General features: G+C 36.6%; 1 protein-coding gene across 5 annotated transcripts in view; it reads left to right on the top strand.

Annotated features, from left to right (window-relative positions):
- The first annotated feature begins 5,222 nt into the window (after positions 1-5,222).
- GKAP1 (G kinase anchoring protein 1) overlaps positions 5,223-23,034 on the top strand; it is a 63,439-nt gene continuing 45,627 nt past the window's right edge. The window contains exons 1-4 of one of the 5 annotated variants that reach the window (XM_019750115.2): positions 5,223-5,569; positions 6,013-6,146; positions 14,030-14,282; positions 16,170-16,313. In XM_019750115.2, coding sequence (XP_019605674.1) covers positions 14,073-14,282; positions 16,170-16,313 — 354 coding nt within the window. In that variant the 5' untranslated portion in view covers positions 5,223-5,569; positions 6,013-6,146; positions 14,030-14,072. The remainder of the gene's footprint in view (positions 5,570-6,012; positions 6,147-14,029; positions 14,283-16,169; positions 16,314-23,034) is intronic. The other 4 variants (XM_019750114.2, XM_019750112.2, XM_019750117.2 and 1 more) reach the window with 4 other exon arrangements.

The raw sequence follows: 23,034 nt of genomic DNA, 5'->3' as shown, positions 1-23,034 counted from the left end.
ATTTTACTAACCAATGCCACCCCAATAAATTTGATAAAAATAAAAAAGAAAGATGATAAAAAGTTAATTAGAGCCTAGTGTTGGGCTTCACTGTAAAGAGCTAGGTGACAAACTACATTCTCCATTATAGAACCCTCAAAGTCATTATTTGTAGGCCTTTTCTTTTGTACCAGCTGATTTTCCTCTAAGACGGTTGTCCAAACTTTTTTCAATGTTTATCACCAAGGGCCATATGCGGTAAAATACACAAACAGCTGGGCCACTCACTCGAGGTGAAGTACGTATTGCCTCACCTGGTTTATTTAAGTAAACTAAATATATTTTTGGAATTTGCAGCAGGCCAATTAAAAATGGATTGCGGGCCGCAGTTGGCCCGTGGGCTGCAGTTTGGATACCCCTGCTCTAAGAGAAAGCACCGTATTTCCTTACAGGATCCCAGCATTCTAAATCTGAATTTGGGAACGAAGCTGGGGGGATATGTCTTATAACATAGACAACTTCATTTAATTCTGCTTTTCTGTGGAGTGTGAGTCATCTCCCTGTCCTCAGCTCTGCCTGGTGTCCAGAGGAGCTCTGAGTCCACCGCTCCAGAAAGTAAACTGCCCATCTTCTGCTGAGTTAAGGCAGCATGGAATGGAGTAGGGATTAGGGGAAGAAAGAATCCCACAGTTCCTTATAAAGCTTTCATAATGAATTCTGGTTTGCAGCCCCACTCTACTTCTGCTTTCAGAGGTGTGTGGCAGCTCTAATTTCAGAGCCTTTCCGGGGTCTGTGATGTGAACAGGTTCACTCTGGCTGGCTCTACCCCTTCCAAAAGCTTAGGTATTGAATTTCTCAGTTTTGGTAAGTCAGTTATCACACATCCATCTACTTTCCATGTTCCTAAGTTTTCTCGACATTCTTCTTCAGCAGGGATCTCTTTTCCTGTTTGTTTTATCTTTATGGGTTTTTATCTTTTTTATTCTGTCAGTGTCATTTTAGTGAGGGATGTGGAGCGAGTGGAGAAAAACGTGTGTTCAATGTGCCATGTTTAACCAGAGTCTCCTTACTATTAGGTCTTAGTAAGTACAGATACAATGAGCATATTTTCTAAGTAGGAAAAGTCCAAATATTGTTACAGGGAATTTCATAAGAATTAGATATTAGTACAATAATAGAATAACTGTAGCTAACTTGGAGTGCTTATATGTGCTAAGTGGTCTTTTAAATGCTTGCATGTATTATATTTATTACATATTTTATCCTCACAATAACCCCATGAGATGGGTGCTTTGATTCAACCCCTAGTTGTCTAGCCCCTATGCTAGAAAACATGGTACATCATTTTCTAAACTAAAGGTAATCTTGTTATTTTTAATTTGCCCAGTCTGTAGTCAATCCCTATTTATTAAGTTATACCTGAGATTTCTCATGTCAATTTTGAACATTTACAGTGCATTATTTGATATGGCAAAGCTAGCATCACTTTTGATGCAGTTATTTGAGGATATATTTTGGAGGTAGAACAGAGTAGTCTATGACACATTTTAAAGCATAGTCATTTAAACTGGGAAGCTTGGCATGTGTTTGTTTTACAATACAGACAGATGGGCATTTCCTCTTAAAGAAAGCTGTTACTCTTAAAGAAACCTGTAATCTGAGAGGTCAAAGAGAAGCAACTAGAAATCCCACATTAGTAAAATTTTAAAGCGCCTGTTTAAGTGAAAACTCTTATCTGCAAGAATTGAACATATTAAATAATTGATGGCCTTAAACACCCTAATTCAGAGAGTTCAACCCCTCATTCTTTGAAGATTTTAGTACCAGGCTCATTATCACTCACTTAATGGCTACTCACAACTCCAACATGATCATTCCTGTGGACAACCCTTTGTGTGTCTCTATCTCTCTATCTCACTGTCTCTCTCTCTCTCTCTCTCTCTCTCTCTCTCTCTCTCTCTATATATATATATATATATATATATATATATATATATATATATATATATAATCTATCTCTCTATCTCTCTATCTATCATCTCTATCTCTAATCTCCCTTTCAAACACTTACTGCCTCTCAATTCCTTAACCACAATTCTTCAGATGATCTTGTGCATCTGCTGTCTCAGCTCCCCACTCATGATCATTCCCTACCTTGACATCACTGACAACTACAGATCTTCTGATTTTAATTTCAAGCCTCCTACACTCCAACCCATCTCTTATCTTTTCAGGTCATTCTTATAGTACCTTAACTCCAACAATTCTTCAACCCGATCAGAAAGACCAATCTATTCATCCTATCACATTTTCACAGTTCATCAGCCCTCTCAGAGCCTTACTTCTTACCATGTCTGAAATTATAATGCCTCCTTTGCTTTTACCCCCAACTACTTTTCCCGTCTCTTCCCATCATTTTTGCCTGGCCAAATCTCAGTCCTGGTTAATCCAAAACTGCCTACTCAGTGCCTGTACATAAACAACTGAATATGGCTGGAGAAAAATGCACAACCATATTCACTGATCTCACTATAAATTCATGACCACTCACAGGTGGGCCCTTAGTGCCTGAAAACCTTATTATGTTTCCCTAGTCAATTCCCTCTCCCATACCCATAGACTACCATTTCACCTCTCTTCCTCTCTCCTCCCCCCTCTCAAACTTACCCTCCTTACTTTCAGTTAATGACTATTTTAGCTAGAGTAGGCTAAATTTCTATAACAAATAAACCCCCAAATGTTACGGCTCCCACACAATATAAATTTATATCTTGCTCACATAATAATCCAGAGTGGGTGTTTCAGGTCAGTGGGCTGCCCTCCATCCAGGTGCTTTCTTTCTTGTGACTCTCGTAGTCGTCTGCGTACTCTAGCTGGCAGAAAGGAAAAACATGTGAAGCAAGAACTCTGGCCTGCCAGTGGCAGGCATCATTGCTGCTTACATTCCACTAGCAACAACTTAAGACTTGACTATACCTAACTGAAAGAGAGGCTGAGGAAAATGATCTGTGTGCCCAGGAAGAAGGGGAGAATAAATTGTGATGGACAAGTAGCAATCTCCCAAAACGATCTTCTTATTTCACTGAGAAAATAGAAGCAACTAGAAAAGAATTTCTACTTTGTCCTTCTATCAAGTCCACAACCCTACTTCAATATGTCCTGTATTCGTGGGGACTGACGGGGATTAGATTCCTAGGCTGTCCCTGATCACAAAGGGGCAGTTTCCAAGCTTTCAGTTAGAACAACATGGTCATAATGACCACACCACCTAATCTCAAAATTCAAACATACCTTCCTTCCTTGTGTTTTTCAATCTCTGTGGTTCTGGATATTGTTGATGTACGCTCCTTCCTACCCCTGCCTTTGTGCAACTCCAATTTACCTTGCTTTGGAGATTTTGCATTGCCTTGGTTCTCCTACTTCCTCCTCCCTCTTTGCTGGCTTCTCTTGTCTAGATTAGATCCCTTTATTTTTTCTCTCATGTAGGTCAGAGCTTCTCAGACTTTAATGTGATACAAATCAGTTGGGGTTCTTGTTAAGTTGAAGATGCTGATTCGGCAAGTCTGCAGTGGGCAGGGCTGAGATTTCACCTTCCTGACAAACTCCCTGGTGATTCCAGTACTACTGGGCTATTGACTACACTTTGAGTAGCAAGGTTCTAAAGAAGATGTTCTGCATATTCTGTCCTTTGTTTTCTTCTTGTCTCTCAAGGAAGTTATCACTGCTAGGTTGATAACTTCCCAGGCTATTTTCTAGTTCAATTCTCTTTCCCATATTTCAAAACCTTTATGTCTAACTTCTTAGTGTCCACCTCTATCAGGCTGTCTGGACAACCTTACAAAACTTCAAAATGTCCAAATCTAATGGTTTCTCAAAAAGCAGTTTCTACTCCTGTCTTTTCTATCTTCTATACTTATCTACAAACTCAAAACCTCCACTATCTTTGATTTTTCTCTCCCTCCTCCTTCATATATGTGCTCATGCTAGCCCTTCTTGCTGTAAATCCAATTAATTAATTAATTATCAAATTCTGTAGATTCTGCTTCCACATCATCTTTAAACCATGCTTTTAAATTTCTCCTGCCCTACCTTTAATTCAGACTCATTATATTGCAGGTCTGTCTGGCAGTTTTACCACCTCTAATTTGTGTCCATTCACAGCGAGATCAAAGAAAAGCTGTGCTTCCCCCAAACTTTTAAAGCACAAAAACTAAAAATACTGAATTAAACACAAATTCTTCCACTTGATATTTTAGGCCCCATTCTCCTTTGTCACTGCCACTGCTCAATATGCCCTAGAGCCTTACCATTTGCTTTTTCCTGCACACGGCTATCATTGATTCACTATATGTCCTCAAGCTATCCAGTACTGCTGCAAAACCTTCCCCATCTTATTGACAGTCAATCCCAAATGCCTTCTCCATATTGCCTCCTTTCACGATTCCCCAGACAGATAAGTTCTTTGATCATGGTTTGTCCTTTATTATTGTTTTATCTTTGCTTTTTCCTTACCCTCTGAAGGCAAGAATGACACCCTCAACTCCCCTCTGTAGCATCTTACCCATAAGGATGTGTGTCTCCTACTAGCTGAATCAAAGTGATTTAGTGAGATAATATGATGTAATGGTAAGCAGCACAGAATTTGAAGTCAGTATAGCTGGATTCCGGCTCTATTTAGTAGCTGTGAGGCTTTGGGTAAGTCACTTGGCTTGTAAAATGAGACTATTACTACCTGATATAGCACCAAGAGCGATAACGTGAAAGTGTCATGTTAACGCTACAGAGAAAATGAGCAAGTTCCTTACAAAGATCTGATGCGGTCTTGCTACTCAAAGCTTGGTTTGCAGGACCATTGCTACTTCACTAACTGGAGATCGAGCCCAGAGTGGCTGGGAACTCGGGCCACCAGGTCCCACGGCCCCTTTCCTCTCCAGGGCCCTCCAACTGCTCTCCGTGATGCAGGTGAAGCCACCGAACTGCAGGGGAATGGCCTGGAGCCCAATTCTCTCGGGAGGCCTCCCTCGTTCCACCCTCTCTGGGAAAGCCCTTCTTTTCCCGGTAACCCCGAAAACTGCGGCGCCACCGCCTACATGAGACGTTTGGATCCTGCCGGGCCCCCGTAGCTCCCCTTCTCCAGCAGGTGGTTCTAGTCCTCTCCCCCACCTCGGGGCGCTAACGTCAGCCGCGAACCTCTACCCACGCGCCAGCGCCGCAACCAACCGAGAAAATAAACAAACCCCCGCGCGCGCCGGCTAGAGCGCCAGGCCCCGCCCCTGCCCCGCCCAGCGGCTCTCACGCTGCCCCCGCCGCCGGGACTTCCCTCCCGCCCTCGGCTCACAGCCGCGCTCTCCCCGCCCCTCACCGCAGCCTGCAGCCGTGCTCCCCGCCGCGGTTCGCCTGGCCCGGCGCCCCGGGGCCCGTTAGTGCCTGCCTGCTCGCGAGGCCGCCGCGCGACCCCAGTCGGACGCGAGCCCACCTCCGCCCCTTGACCCAGCACAGTCCCAACGCCTAGTGCGGCCGCCCAGGGAGCCGCAGGAGCGGCGGCGGGGTAAGAGGGAAAGGAGGGCCGAGCCGGCGGCCCGGAGGCTCGGTGAGTACGCAGAGGGCGGGCCCGTCTCGCGGAGGTCCGCTCCGGCGCCCCTGAGGTAGTAGTGGCGGCTCGGCTGTGCCGTTCCGTGCGCCCGGGATTCGGCGTTTGGGGACTCGGCCTGAGGCGATGGGCCCGGCTGGCCGGAGCCGCCGGGCAGAGGGCGCGGGAGGGCCGCTCCTCGGGAAGGGCCGCGGCCCCGAAGCTCGGCACACGGCTCGGGGCCGGCGGAGAGCGTCCTGCGCAGACCCCAGGCCCTGGCATCGGGGCCGTGGCTGCGTCTCCTGAGACCTCGCCGGGGTCGGGGGTTATCGCGGTCGCGGGGCCGCCGAGTGACAGGTGCCGCCGCCCCCTCCCCGTCGTGGGCATCCGCGTTCCCTCCTGGGGAGCCTGGCGCTCGGAAATTTCTGGAGCGACGACCTGACTCGCTGTTTTCTCCCTTTCAGGTTCTGTAGCTGCTTCTTTGCTCGAGTTAGGTCTCGCCCAGCCCTGTTTCTTTCTCTATGTACTTTGTGCGAATAAGTTTTGGAGCATCGGTTAACAGCCTATGGGTGAAATTTGGCTTTCATTCGTGAATGAGGTATAGTTAATTACTTTTTGAATAATGTGCTCCTTCCTCCTCCCCGCGAGCTATTGAAAAGTAAATGGGGCTTTTTAATTTTGTTTTGTTTGCTTGTTTTTTGCTGTTATTTGGAACAAGCAGTCTATCAGAATTTTGTTAGATCTCTAGCACTTAGGGTGCTTACTAGATATGAAACAGTAGTGAGTAAAATGGCCTATTAAATTGTCTTTTCTTTCCAGGTTCTTTTAGATTTTTAATTCTTAACCATATTTTACAGTTAAGTAGATGCTGCAGCTTTCATTAGAAGCACTAATGAAAAATCGTCTTTCTTTTACTGAAAAGCCAGTGAATTCTTTTTCTACACCATTCAGTATTTTCTATTTATGTAGTAAATGTACTTTTGGCTGTAACCCGAATCATCAGTTTAATAAAGTTGACTGCAGCTCGAGGAATATTAGAGAAACTTTATGGAAAACTAAAGTATTAAAAATCTTTGATCTATGAAAATATAGGTTTTTCCCCTCAACAGGTTTATAACACTATAGTTGGTATTAGTCAAACCTAATCAAAGGAAGATATTCTTAATTGTCATAAATGATTTCAACAAACTTATCTATAAGGTACCAAAGAGTGACTTCAGTCTGTGGACCAAAAGCTAAGAACCTAGAAGTTGACTAAAAGAACACCGGGGCAAATGAATATACATGTGGTTTATTCAGGGGGAGAATCCCTTAGGTCCTTACTCAGTACCTGCTTGTATTTTTTTGCTTAGATTGTTCAACCCATGGAAAATTAGGCGCTTCTGATTGGAGACAGGAGGCAGTATTTATGAAGAAAAAAGGGAATTAAAGCAAACCCATTAAGTTTATGTGATTTGTTTGCACAAATTGTGTTGGGAGCAATATTTTGGTACACATTTGACACTTGTTGGTTGTGAACCTTGATTTTTAAGAAGCTAAAGTGAAAAATATTGTTTAGTTGTGTTATATGAGGAACAGAACATGAAGTAATACAATTTTTTAAATTTCACCAGGTATTAAATCACTGATGCTCAGTGCCATTTCATTTGATGCCATTTTTTAAATGTAAGTTACATTTGAGCAAGACCACACTAATTGGCATCTTTATTGTATTTATTTTTTTATTGGACTAACTGGTTAATAGTGTTAATAGAAGATGACTGTCATTCATTTTATAAAATGGAATAAACTTAGTTGTCCTTGATTGAGGATTTTATACATATATCAGTTTTGAAGTGCCCTAATTGTGGTTTTCAGGACTGAGGTCTGGCCACAGCTACCATCTAGAGAAGTCATAGTCTAGAGGGATGAGATCATAGTGGCAGTGGTCCTCAGAACTTTGGTAGAGGAGACCAATAGTACCAGCCATTTTGAAGTCCTGCTGCTGGCAGTTTAGGCTATTCATTTTTAGAAGTAGTTTACTTTAAGCATCAGATGTAGCCTAAATCCTTTCAATCAACTGTAATACCAATTATGTTTTCCTAAACAAAATTAGTTGTGGTGATAATCAGTTGGTAGAATGGCATTTATAATGAAACAACTTTGAACTGCTAATAATCTTGAATTCACATTTGCATTATGGGAATTAGGGATTATTTGTAGTGCGTTTTGCGTTTTCTTTTTCTCTACATTCTATTTTAGAGCACATCTTTCAATGTATGTATAGCTTTGTACTTTGGGAATGTAAATATTTTTTTAAAATCCAAATTCAGTAAATTTATCTTTTGTGTACCAGGTTCTGGGGTATTTGTTAGGGATAGAAAGAAGAGGACCTTTCCTTTCAGGATGTTGAAATCAGGATTGTAGGGGGCTAGGCACAGCAGTAAACAGATAATTTTAACTAAATCCATTGACTGATAAAAGTGAATATAAAGTACAGAAATATTACAGAGGAAGGAATGACTCATTCAAGGGGCAGGTCAGAGAAAGCTTCATAGAGATGCTAGCACCTAAGCAGGATTTTGAAGAATGAATACAAGTTTTAAGTGGAAGAGATGGAGAGCATTTTAGGCAAAGGGAATAGCAGAAAGATACGAACAAGTAAAACTAAACATGTGTTCAGGAAATTTTAGGTAGTTTGTTTTCCTGGAGCAAAATCTGAGGAAGAACAGTTATAAAAAGCCCTAAATATGCTATAATATTTAATGTCAAATAATTGGTGATTTGAGTATATATAAAATGGAGACTTCACTATAATTTGACATTGCTGAGATGTCAAGTGTAGAAGAATTAATAGTTTTTACTAATGGAAATCATTAAGAAATTATAGACTATTACACTTATAAGTGATGAGCTACCTATGTATTTATATTTGTGAACTTATTTGTATTTCTTGTGCATTTTGACCTGAATCATTTGTTTTTTAATTATCTTGTGAATTTTCTTTTGCCTTCCTTCAACTACTTAACTTAGACTTTAAATTATTTTTAAAAGGAGACTCAAGGGGAAGAGTGGAACAAATGAAGTAATCATTAGCTTTCAGGACTAAAAACCGAATTTGTGTAATATTTTAGTAATATGTAAATGTCAGTTTAATATATAACTCTAGCCACCATATTCAGAATCTGACCAATGTGGGTAGCCTAGTGGATGTTCACTATACTTAATTTTTTGCATTGTATACCTTCATTAAGTCCATATCATTTAAGTGTATATAAATGTTGGAGATTTTAAAGACTGTGAGAGAGAGAAAGAAAGGGAAAATAGTAGGAAGAAGGAGAAGAGCTCTATTTCAATGTATTTATCGTAATATCTCTTCAATATGACTGTAGATGGAGATTCCAAAGTTTAGGACACAAGATTGAAGGAAAGAATACTAACCCGAGCCGTACACGGAAATAATATCTTTAAGAAGCCTTCTGTTTTCATGGTCTGCCTAGTTACTCCTTTTTCTCTTCAGGGTTTTCAAAGAAAGTTAAATGAATTCCTGGATTGTATAACATGAGTATTCTTTTGCAAATTCTGAAAAATTTGTTAATGAAGCTAATATTCTCTTAAAAACATGCAACATAATCAGTCTTTGGCAGTTGCTCTCTGTCATTTATCTTCTGCATCACTAACATAAAGAACCAAAGACGTCATTGTCAATTCTGACCTGTAGTTGCCCTTTCTAAATTTGATACAGGGCAGGAAAAAAAAATCAATATTACATTGATTGCATCATGCTTACCCTTTAAGTATAGATGACCATTTGCCTTTTTCAAGATGAGATTTTTTTCTTATAGAAAAAATATGGTCATTATAGAATATTTGAGGAAATAGTGAAAACTATAGAAAGGAAAATAAGCATAAAGAATAGTCCCATACATTTTCTTTGTTTTGGTTTGTATACAAATAATACACATATTTACAGATTGGGGATTATTTTTGTATTTTTATTCTCTTCCTTCATTTAAAATTTACATTTCCCCCTTCCTCCACTTCTGAAGTATTGGTTAGTGTACCGTTTGACAAGTTGTATAGATTTCTCTCAAGGCTATTGAGCTAGATGATATGTTGGATGTTTTCATGTACAGCACCTAGCTAAGATAATTGAACCCTTCCAGTTATCCCATATCATTACTCCCTCAGCTGATAAGTAGAGCTATTCTTCAATATTTACTATTACATAAAGTATAGTATAAGTAGCTGCCACTGTCCTGTTTTCCTTTTTTGTACTTCTACTCCAAACCAAACAAGGGATCATTATAGGTGAGCATTTGCCCCTGTCCATTCTACCCTTTCATAAGGTAAAAAAGTATTTTAATACATGGGTTGCTGGTGTGTAGCATATATGGTAGCTGCCTCCTCGGAAAAATAATGATTTTGTATTTTGAGTGTTTATCATTGACTCTTTTCTCAGTTTAACAGTATTGTTTCTAGTGCTTTCTTTTCACTTTGTTTTTCTGTCTTTTATTATTTTCATTCATTCAGGAAACATTTGTGTGCCCATTGTTTAAGATGTAGAGCTTACTGTGATTCTTGGGTTTCAGGTAAATTGGTGTTTTCCTTCTGTAGTATATTAGGTATAATCTTTAGGCCTTTGACTCTTTTCAGTGGCTCCTTGCTCTACTACTGCTTCTAAATGCCTAACAACTCTTTCCTTTCGTATCAAAGATTAAAAAACCTTAGCTTTTAGAAGGGCCAGGTGTTGATTTAAGTTTCAAAACACTTTTTGCAATGAAGTCAGATGTGCTTAGCCTAATTTTTAAATAGTTTGTGCCAGTTCTCCTATATCTTGTAGGACTTCAAGACATATTTTAATCACAGTAAGAACACCAGTAGATGTTTATATTTGAGTATTCCTGCTGTACTGGCTACTGTTCTAAACACTTCGTTATTATTAGGTTGGTACAAAAGTAATTTCTGTTTTTGCAACTATTTTTAACCTTTTAAACCGAAATTACTTTTGCACCAACCTAATAACTTTTTAATCTTCACAACTACTCAGTGAGCTAGGCGTTCTTGTCCCACCTTTACTGACGAGGAAGCTGAGAGGTCAAGTACTTGCTCAGGGGCTCACAGTAAGCAGCAAGTTGACCAGGCTGTCTTGCTCCAGGTCAGCAGTCTTGTACTAGTGCTTTTTTGCCACGTGACTTCTGCGTTACTAACATAAAGAACCAGAGGCATCTCATTGTCTCCAAACTGGGAAGGAGAGCTATGGTGTCTGTATAGAACTGGGTGGGCAAAAAGTGTTACATTTTCTTTATAGTAAATGATTAGGATAGGTAAAACAAAATACATTTGTATAATTATTAGGAAAGTATATTAGGAAAGATACTAACTGTTGAATTTATAGAAAACTTCAGAATCTTTTCAGGATTTGTAGTGAGAAGACTGTGCTTGCTTTCATGAACCTGAAATTTTAAATGAAATTTATCCATGAAATAAGAATATACAGTTCCTGATCCAGACTTTTAAAATCTTTCTTCTAATTGAATTTCCATTGAAATTTTGTTTGGAAATGAGTAGGTAGTAAAAATCAAAACCATTTTTGTTGTATAACCAATCAATAATTTATAACAGTTGAAATTATTTTAAAGAATCTAAAGCCTTTTCTCATCGAAAATGTAATACAAAATTTCTTATAAAATGAAGAGTTCAAATTCAGTTGGACTTTTTGACTTCAAGCATTTAAAATAATAATGAAGGTCTGATTTGCAGAAAGCATATGCATTGTTTGAGCAGTCACCTTACAGCTTGATTTTATGCCATAAGAAAGGAGTGTCACTGGCCAGTAGGGGGAAATGTCTGCTATTTGTGAATATAGAGATTTCAGGCCATTGCTTGGAACCCTGCTCACTAGAATTTGTGCTTCCCTACTCCTGACAGCAGCTGCTGCTCCCTATACTGCATACCTTGTGTTTTGGGCACCTAGAACACAAATTCTTCCAACAGTTACATGGGGCTATGTACCATGATGGGCAGCAGTGCATTCTGCAGCTGTCTAATAAAGGAGCTTTCCAGGGGCTTGAACACTTCTCTTGTCACAGTTGACAAATAACTACAGAGCAGCATGTGCAGCAATTGTCCTTGGGGGAGGCTGCTTGTGTCTGGTGGTGACTGGCTCAGAGTCTGGAATTCTCCAGGGTTTTCTTGGCTGCTCCAAGGACTAAGGGAAACTATCTGAGGGTACACTGGTAAGAAAGCTCTGCCCTATGCCACAGAAAGAAAAATAACAGTCATAGTAAGGCTAGGTTATACTGCAGTAACAACCTGGAAATCTCAGCAGCATAAAGCAGCAAAGTTGCTTTCTTGCTCAAGCAACATATCCATCCCAGGTTAGTAAGGAGACTTTGTTTATTGTGGTTTCAGACTCCATCAAAGCTGACTGATGGAGACACCATGTCAACATATGCTTCTACAGTCACAGAGGCAGGGAAAAGAGAACGTGGTGAACTGTGTTCCCGCTTTTAAAGCTTTTTAAAGCTTACATTTCACTGGCCAGTCAGTCACATGGTCATGCCTGCATTCGGTAGCAGAGTGATACATAATTCTGCTTCAGGAAGGGGAGGTGAATATTTTGTGAATGGCTGCCACAAGCAATTTATAGTCCCAACAGTTAAATATAGTAGTGGTTGTTGAACAACTTCGTTGGGTTATTGTACCTAAGGTGTTCAAAGCAACTAAAACTTATAGGATTTTAACGTGGCACGTTGAAGTTTAAGCTGAATTAATGTTTTGCATAATATTTTTTAGTCTGGAATTTCTTTTTTTCCTTTTGTAATATTTTTTTGCCCTTGTAATAACTCAATTCTTGTGCTTACAGGAAAAAATTGAAACCTGAAAATATGTCATAATTTATCAGTGTGATGTCACCTCTGTATGTTGTGGTATTTTATCTGGATTTGCATATTTCTGAGCATAGAAGCAATAGGTCTTAACATGGTATCATAATAAAAATACTTTGATTTAGTAACTATTAAATGACATCTTCAAATATGAACTCTTGTTTTGATTTTTCTTCATTGTTTAACAAAAAATATTGAAAGATTTCCAAATAATTTTCTAGATTTTTAGGTTAAGATGGAAGATTGAACACATGCTTCTCATTTTTGTTTCTTCCTGAAAACATACAAACTATAGTGTGTTGTTAGCTTTCAAATGGACCTTAATGATCCCTACCGCCAAGTGTTCACACTTGTACTTAGCTCCCTCCCGCACTGAATTGGGTGGACTTGTATAAACAATAGGATATTGTGGAAATGACACTAGCTTGTTTAGACATGAGCGCTGTTACTCAGACATCATAAAACTATAAAGAAAAACAAAGGAATAAGTAACAAAAATAAGGATCGTTATCTCCTGACTGGGAAGTGTGTGGGGGGGTGCGATACTATTGGGGAGAGGCATGGGGTGGGTTAACATTCTGTTACTCTTAGTGCTGGGTACTTGGAGTGTTCATTTATTTTTTTTAAACTTAATGTTTTATTCATTTTTGTACCTGATAACATTTACAAATAGAAATAAATTTCTGAGTTTCACAATCTCTGAAGAAAATCTTTTTCCTTTTGCATTGAAAGGATATTTAGTCTTCTAATCGTTACAAATCTTCTATGTACTTGCAGAGTGAAGTTAAGCATTTCTAGGTTCAGGTCCGACTTTGCCACTAACTTGCAAAATGACCTTAGGGAAGTCACTTAACCAGTCTAGGCGCTACTTGCCTCATCTGTAAAGCTAAGCAGTTCAGGTTAGAAATTACTAGAGGACCTTCAATATCCTAAGTCTAAAAGATTCTTAAAAAGCTGAAGGAACACTAAATGAAACCATTCCCACCTATGCTTGGAACAGTAGGGTGCACTGAGGCTAGTGAACTAAAAGATGATGTGGAAGATGATACTGAAAAGTTTTCTTTGGTTGAGAGAATTTAGGCTCTCTATTTTGCTGTCAGTTCTGTGATTTATAAGCAGTCTCTAGACTCAAACTTAAGGCGGCATTTTGTATATAAGACTGTTCTTCCTTTTCTACATTTTTTTTCCTGTGTTGGAAGTTGGGAATAAACACGTAGATACTTTTCTATTCTAAACCATATTGATTTAGGATGTTCTTCAAAAAGATGTATATATTACAGCAGTATATTTAAAATATAGAGGAAAATCATGAATTATTGAAAACTGTATATGGAAAAATGAATATATCATATTGGTGGTAGTCTTGCACTAGTTGTGAAATTTCAATATGTCATTTTTCTGTTTTCTATTATATAATTTTATGTTGTTTACTTAAGTTAAAAAGTTATGTCATTGCCAGTTGGACTATGGGTATGAATCCAAATATTACTAAATCTGTGTCAGGAAAAATGTGTATGTATCTTTGTATATATAATAATTTATATTATTGTCCTAGAATCTTGAACAATTTTACTGAGTATGTTTACTCATCTGTTTACTTCTCCTTCCACAGGAATTATTCTTGATAGAAGTATTTTAAAAGAAAAGCCTTTGCAATGGCCTCAGCAGTTCTTAGTTCTGTTCCCACTACTGCTTCTCGCTTTGCCCTGTTGCAAGTGGATAGTGGCAGTGGTTCTGATTCTGAGCCTGGAAAAGGCAAAAGTCAGAATACTGGAAAGTCTCAAACAAGCAAATCAACTACAAATGAGAAAAAGAGAGAGAAAAGAAGAAAAAAGAAGGAACAGCAACAAAGTGAAGCAAATGAGGTAACCGTATAATTATTTGTGTCTGCTTTCCCAGTAGACTAAGCGTCATAAGGATGGCGGGTACTATCTTACTGACCCATGTATCCGTAGTACCTAGTCCATGGGTACTTGGTAAATGTGATTTGAATAAATGGATATAAATTTGTGTGTGTATAAAGTCAAATGTGATGAACATTTTAAAAATTCCTTTGTGTTTTTCGGACTAAGGAAACTTATGTGTTCATTCCAAAAAGTAAGGAAGTCTTAAAAGGAAGCAAAGGTCATTTAAAAATATAGCTAGAAATATAACCAATTAATATTTTGGTATGTATCTTCTATATATATGTGTAAGTTTATGTGAATAGATAGATATGTAATGCACATATATCTATATTCATGTTTAAACAAAAATGAGATTATGTGATAGATTTTTATACTGGCTTTTTTTCTAATTAGTCATGAGCAGTTTTCCACATGAGTAAACAAAGATCTACATTATTTTAACTAATTCCACGTTATTTAATTCAATGAATATATCATACTTTATTTAATTGAACCCTTGTGATAAATGTTTAGGTTGGCTCCTTTTTTTTTTTTTTTTTTTTCACTATTGTAGAGAATAATCCTATAACTAGCCTGAACATACATTTTTATGCTTCTTATGGTCATCTCTTTATTAGGGTAATAAGTACATGGCAGGCCTCTTTTCCCTAGACATTCTTAGCATGAGTTACATGACCAATATGTAATCTGCTCATTTGTTCTTACTTATTTAATTTTTAAAGATTTTTAATTAAAATATAGCTAACATACAATATTATATTAGTTTTAGGTATACACTTGAATTAATATTCAACATTTATGTACCTAAAGAGGTGATCACCATAAGTTCAATTAAAATTGTTGATCCTTGATTTAAAGCCTCTTTATCAGTTTCCTAAGGCTGTTATAATGAAGTAACACAAACTAGATGGCTTAAAACAACAGAAATTATTCTCTAATGGTTCTAGAAGCAAGACGTCCAACCAAGGCATCAGCAAGGGCCATGTCTCTTTGAGTAGACTCTTTTTTTGCCTCTTCCTAGCTTCTTGTAGTGGCCATCAATCCTTGGCTTGTGTCTGCATCACTCCAGTGTTTGTCTCTGTTGTTAGATGGCATTCTCTTGTGTATCTTTGTCTTCTTATAAGTATACCAGTTGTATTGGATTAGGGCCCACCCTAATTCTGTATGACCTCATCTTAACTTGATTATATCTGCGAAGACCCTATTTCCAAATAAGGTCACCTTCATAGACACTGAGGGTTAGGGCTGCAGAATGTCTTTTGGGGGAATACAATTCAGCCCATAACAGCTCCTCAATATTTTTCTCTCTTGTTTCAATTTTTGTGTCTCAGATAGATTCTGCTTATTGTTGGGAAGTGGTTTGGTCAGTACAGTTTTAGTTCATTATGTTAGTTTGTGGATTAGCCCCTGTATTTTTAAGGACTCACGCAAAGTAGTTACTAGAATTGCATAAGCTATCTTCTCTCACTGTTTAAACTTTTAAATTTGTAAGCTATTCAGTTTTAATCTTTTTGAACCCTATTGTTTTACATTTTAATAGCACACTTGTTATCCTGTTTTCTACTCCTATAAGCTTCTTCCCTTTAGTAAAACACAATCATTAAAATGATATGGTATAATAGAGTACAATCCATTTACACTTACTAATCATTTCATCTAGAAATCCACCAACATTATCTTAAATGCTGGTGAAATTAATATTCTACAGAGATTACAAAAAATGTAAATAGCAACTTTGGAATAGTATTTACAAGTGTAAAAGTATTGTTGATTTCTTAACTTTCAAAAAATTGTTATCTCAGGATTGGTAAACTGAATATAATATATTCTTTGATTGTTTTATAGCTCAGGAATCTTGCTTTTAAGAAAATCCCCCAGAAATCCTCCCATGCCATTTGTAACGCCCAGCATGAGCTTTCGTTACCAAACCCAGTACAGAAGGATTCACGAGAAGAAAATTGGCAAGAATGGAGACAAAGAGATGAACAGGTACAGCTAAGTAAATCAAATTCTTTTGCTTTGGTTTTCACTGAATGTATGCATTTTTAAGATGGTGTACATCTGAATCTATGACACCACTGTTCTCAGAAGCTTTTAGTATTGGATTAATTCACATGTGTTTGCTGCTTTTAATAAGAGATTCTGCTTTTAATCTACTGTAAAAGCAGATTGACAAACATTTATTTTTGTTAGTTTTGAAACTTCAAAGTTATTTGAGTTTTTGATTTGTCTACCTTTTTACAAATAAGGAGAGAGATAGGGAAAGTAGAACAACAGGATTAAATTATTTCCAGTAAAAAAAATTACACTTGTGGTGCCCAGTGACAGTTTTGCTTAAAAGGGAAAGACTTTGAGGGGAAACCTTTCCTTTTCAACCTTAATGTAAACTGGTTTATGCATTTGTTTATTTCTTTACCTATTTACATGATATTTTGTTTTTCTATGTCACTGTTAAATATCATTAATAACCAAATCAAATAAATAACTTATTAAAGCCAATTTCTTTTTTGTGTTTAGTGTCCAAGAAAATATCATACTAAACCTGGAATGTACTCTAGTAGAAGTGCTATATGTATGGGAAATGAACAGTTACTTGTTTATCTGTTAAACTGTCATTTGATTTATTGGGAATAGGTATTGCTTCTAGTAGGTGTTTGGCTTAATATAGAGTGGCTATATCTATCATGCTTGTGTTACCAGTTTTGTCTTTTTATTTTTTATTTTTCTATTTTTCAATTACAGTTGACATTCAGTATTATTTTATATTAGTTTCAGGTGTACAGTGTAGTGGTTAAACATTTATATAATTTGCAGAGTGATCCCACTGACTAGTACCCACCTGGTACCATACATAGTTATTACAGTATTATTGACTATATTCTATGTTCTGTACTTTAGATGCCCGTGTCTATTTTGTAACTACCAATTTGTACTTCTTAACCCCTTCATCTTTTTCACTCAGCCCTCTGACTCCCCTCCCATTTGGTAACCATCTTGGGTTACTAGTTGAAAAAGAGTTAGATTAAACTATGCTCTTAACATAAACTATATAAATTATAGCATGTTTTAAAGGATTTTGTAGTGCTTCAGGTTCATCATTACAAAAGTTATTACTCTAGAGCTGACCAAAAACAGTTATTACTCTAGAGCTGTTCAAAAGGTATTTCCAGGCACTGGTATACTGGATAAACAATTTTGTATTATTCTAGGGATTTTATTTGATTCCTTTTTTCCTCTTTCACAGAATTTTTCTGGTTTACAAATATAAATGTAATGATCTACTTGTTTAAACAGTAATAGACTTTACCAGTGTCTTCACCAGAGAGAATGAAAAGACAATTGGAAGACAATGGCCCACTGGAAAATTAATGAGGAAAAGCTACTCAAATTTGCACTAAAATAAATTCCATGTAATACAGGAACTCAGGCACAGATATTTGATTGCCCTTTTTCCTGCCCCCACTGATTGATATCAAAATGATTTGGTAATTATGGAAAAGAAATAGTCAACTTGGCCCTGACCCTATACAAGAACAGATGGACAGTATACCACCTGGAATCTACTTTACTGTGTGGAGTAATAGATTTTAAATAGGGACCAGGCAGTGACTATACTAGGCAGAAAGCACACAATTATGGTGGATGTTCTTTCTGACACAATTGGGAAACATCACTACGAGAAATACGAGATAATATAGGCTAAGTCAGACAAAAGGCTGGATATACTCATAGATATTTTGCCTGTTATGTGGCTGTGTAGTTCAAACACAAGAGATGAATTATGCTAAAAGTTTACTATTCCTAAATCACCACAGCGATAATGTAAATTTACATCAGCTAAGCCCTAGCATAAAATCTGAGAGCTGGCATTAAACAGCAACCACATAGTAAAAGAACCATCCACTCCACCTACTTTATGAACAAACACTAGATCTTAGTTGATCTCATGTGAACTGAAGAAAAGTTTCTATCATGTAAAAGGAAAAGAACTTTGTATTTAGTGTCCAAAGTGAAAGCACACTTTGAAAAAGATTTGCTGTATGGAACAGAAGTTGATTTTAGATAGCACCTATTTTTTTCTTTAATAAAAACTAAGGGTCTAGAACATTTTGTAAAAGTGAAGGGTATAGTAATGTTATGTAACAAGGTGAAATAATAGACTGAGATTGAGATGAAAAAAGTGGCTAAGAGACAGAAATTGAAAGGAATGGGTGAAGTAAAAAATTGGGGAAGTAAAATCATAATAGAATTAGAAACTTTATTAGAGGGACTAAAGAACAGTATATATATACACTGAAGACAATTGAGTCAGTTGTGTAAAGGAAAATTTGAGATAAATTTTGCCAATAAAATTGACATGACAGGTTGGAACACAGAACTGAAATCCAACAGAGGCATAATCAGTGTTCCTGCCGTAAGTAGAACAGGGAATCATTAAAGATAATGTTGATAAAAATTTTCCTTAAGCTAAAGACTTGAATCTGAGCTTGAAAGAACTGAAGCGGTTTTTTTTAAGACTTTTAAAATCTTTTAAAAAGTTATTTGAAGACTGAGAAACAAGGAAATTGGTATAAATATATGCATGAGAGAAAACAGGTTGCCTTAATATTAAGGATGAAAAACAAGCTGGGTGGTTTAAGTGCCAGAATTGAAATGTTAAGACCAAGAATTATATCTGGCCAAAATGTAATTTGTGTGACTGCTAAAGAAATACATTCTCAGACATGCTAATGCTGAGAAAGCATACCACCATTATCCTTTCTGCAAATTTTTCAGAGGTGTGCTCCTGCCAATTAAAAGGCAAATCGAAATAAAGAGCACAGCAATGGGGAAACACCCACCAGTGGTGAGCATTGAAGCTAGTTCAATATAGAATTAACTATAAACGTGGTCATTAAAGAGAACATAGCTGTATCCTGAAATTAATACAACTAATATAATATTGTCTATCAACTATACTTAATTTTCTTTTTTTAAGAAACAGGAGTTCATAAAATATTTTTCTCATAAAACTGCTTTAAATCTATAAATACCTGTGCTAAGGAAAAATGACACACAGTCTCCTAGAAATTTTAGAGCTTGCCTTAGTTTCGATAATCAGGAAATAAATACCAGGAAATGACAGAACCATACAGATTTATTTCTAGTCCCAAGTTGACTCAAAGGGACTATCACAGTCATGAAAAATAGGTCACTGAGATTGGGAGACTTGGTTGTCTGTTTATACATATATGGGCAGAACCTCTCATGGGATGCAGTCACTTCAGAGACTGGAGTCCTTACTAAAGGAGCAATTAAAGTCTTGGTTTACACCAAAAATAGGTAGATAGATGATAGAGAGATAGATAGATAAAAATAAAGAGAACATAGTTCACTTGAAGAATTTGTCTAAAATGAAATCCCTGTTTATGAATTTAAAAATAGGAAGGCATAGGTCAGAGGAGTCAAAAGGTGTTTAAATATTTTTTGTATTGATAACAAAATATAATTAGTTCCAAGTGTGCTTTTTAAATTTAAAGAGAACTGCTTATATACAAGAGTTTTCATTCTGTGAGTTTTAAATCACTTGAATAAAAAAATAAAAATATGGCCCATATAGCAAAAATTATAAAGCATAGGAAATTGCAAGGAAGCCTTTGAAACAAGGTTTAAAAAGGATATAAAAAAGGATAATAGTCTGTTTTATAAATAAATGTAAATAATTGCAGTTACCCATTAAAAGACAAAAACCAATTGGGACAAACTGTCTGAACCACATTTTGATCTTAATTGTAGTATTTTCCTTAACATTACAAATTATGATATATTGCCCCTGAAAAGATAGGTTCAGACTATTCACAATATTGTATGTTTTGCTGAGGTATGCTACCAAAGCTGTTGGAAATTGTAGAGATGATCTTAACTGGATTATTTATGACTTAAAGAAATGTTTTTATCTTTATTTTTCATTTTATAAACTTGTTTCTATCCCAGCATGCTTTAGTATGGAAAGATAGTTTTACATTCCCTATTTCTTTGCAGAGATGTGTACATCAAAAGGAGGTATAGGTTTCACACTTGAAATGGGTGAATTTTATGTGATATGTGACATATAAAATGTTTTAATTATATCTCAGTAAAGGTAAATAGTAAAAACAAGATAAATAGGCCATGGCTTTGATTTGATTGTATTAATAATTTTTATTGTTTCTTTTAATATTGAATCAAGATCAAGACACATATTATTCACTAACACCTGTTGCATGGGAATAAATCTCTGTGTAGATGTTATTCAGATATAACATCTTTTATTTATGATACATTGATTTTAATGGTTCCAGTGTTCCTTATTTTTAAGTCTACATCATGGCTCAAAATAATTAACTTAATAGAAAAATCCTTTTTTTTTTTTAGAAAAATCTTTTCTCATGTGTTTTCAGTGATCAAATTTTATTGTGTATTTCTTCTTACTATTGCATTGATTCAAACTCCATACATCACTGATTTTGTCTAGCTGTAAAGTAAAATATCTGCAAGTATGTGCATAGTAGTAATTGTTCTTTCACATTATGTTTTCCAGTCCATTTGATGAAGGCATTTTATCAATAGCTTGTTCTGTTTTGTTTGTTTGTGAGCATGATATTTGTAATTAATATCTAGTCCCTTGGTATAAGAAGTCCTTTTGCAATAGTTGGACTTGAACTTGGTTTACCTAAAAGGAGTGCAAATTCAAATAAATCCTCTGTGTTTTTTGGCTCTTTCTTTAGCAACAAAATTCATCACTTTTGTTCTGGAAAGCATTACTACTTGGTACTTGTTCTGGAAAGACTCATAACAGGTCATTATGCTTTGAAAGTGAAACAAAAAAAAACACTATGTCTTCAGGCCACTGGTCTGCTAGAAATAGGTTGACAACTCAATAAATCAAAATTTCAGATATTCACTGTCTTAATTTTCTATTTGTAATTTTCCTTTTAGTTGCTTACATGACATTGCTCTTATGACACATACAGTTTTATATTCTATATTAACTGTATTAGTCCTGTTTATTTTTAAATTTACGTTGTCTTTATAAGTTGCATTATTTATACGATTTTCATTACAGCATGTAGTCCTTCAGTGAATCATTGAACCATGTTTATTACTTGGAGATACAATAAAACACACAACAGAAATGCAGAGTTAATAAATGTAAACAGTACTCCAAAGACTTGAAGATTCCTTAGCTGAGATGAACTGAACCTGATAATTAGTGTGAACATATAGATACAATTTTTGTAGAACACTGACAGCCTTTAAAATCATAATGTTCAATAAGACTGTTAGAAGATTTCTGGGAAGGTAATTCTGCTTTCCAAATTCCTGAAAGATATGTGGTCCACACTTTGAAAATCACTGAGTTAGTACCACAAGGCACTACTACTATTGTGGCTAAACAGTTGGCTTCAAATGTTAGATGTTTTCAGAATGGTCTTCCGTGTTGGTTTACAATAACCCTGTTCCCATGATGCCTGTGAGAAATGAAGAGTAATGCTTCATGTAGAAATTGTTTTGCTTGGATTTAAAATGGGTTAAAATTATTATGGTACTTAGGCTGACAGATTTTTAAAAATGTAGTTCCAAAATATTTACTGTCGTTCGCATTTTTCATTGGTTCTTAATACTCTTATCTGATCATAAACCCTTGAGCTATAGGTTTGTTTCAGTAGAAAACATTAGATGGGGAGTAGGAGGCAATGAAGGAAGCCAAGAAGAAGAGGGGAATCTGAAGTACTTCATATTGGGCACATGTTAAGTATCTTCTTCAATCCTGTAGGCACTTTAGTGCCTACTATTTCCTCTTTTTCTTCCTTTTCCTCCTCTTTCTCCTCTTCCTCCTCTCGTCCTCCTCCTCCTCCCATAAATACAAAGCAAATGATTAGGAATTCTCAATTTGCAAATTTAAATATAAGACACTTATTAAAAATCATGATTTTATTTGCATTTTCTTACCTGGTGCCTGCCTGTCTTTCAGGCCCAGCCCTTTTTTCCCCCTCTCCAGTTCTACCTATATATGCTATGATTAATTAGATTGATACCTATATTTGCAATAGTCTTATGATTAATTCTGTAAGATGTGTTTAAAGAATCTGGAATCATGTTTTCATTCCCTTTCCTTATGTTTTAATCTTGTGCTACCATTCCCCCATTAACGAGAGTCACAAATCCTATCTTGGATTCATTGTTTCACACTTCATATTTAGTCAGTTCCAAAAACTTGGTCATTCTTTTCTAAGATACAGCCTTCATATTTTCTGCACTATTATGTTCTGGTCCAGGTTCCTCTAGACTGAAATTACTCTGGTTTAGCCAGACATATTGATTCTAAGTTCTCATTCTTCTAATATCCAGTTTATTTCTTTAAAATTACTTTTATCAGCATTCCTTTTTCTTCTGCCCTGAATCCCTAATTTTTAGGGAGGATCTGGAACCTAATTCTGCCCTACCTGAACAATATTATTTTCTACTAGTCTCCAACATAGAGGAGGGGGATTCTAATCTGTGTGAAACTCTTGTGCCACTCAGGTGCTGTGCTAGATACTTTACATATATTATAGCTTTAAATCTTCAAAATATCCTACGAGGTTGATATTTCTACTTCCTTTTTATATATCAATAAACAGATTCACAAGTTACATAACTTTCCCAAGGTCACAGCTAGATGGGTGGAATAGGAATTTAAATTACCCAC

Source organism: Rhinolophus sinicus, linkage group LG04, assembly GCF_036562045.2.
Source record: "Rhinolophus sinicus isolate RSC01 linkage group LG04, ASM3656204v1, whole genome shotgun sequence".
NCBI classification, from domain to species: domain Eukaryota; kingdom Metazoa; phylum Chordata; class Mammalia; order Chiroptera; family Rhinolophidae; genus Rhinolophus; species Rhinolophus sinicus.
This window is presented reverse-complemented; position numbering and strand designations above follow the sequence as displayed.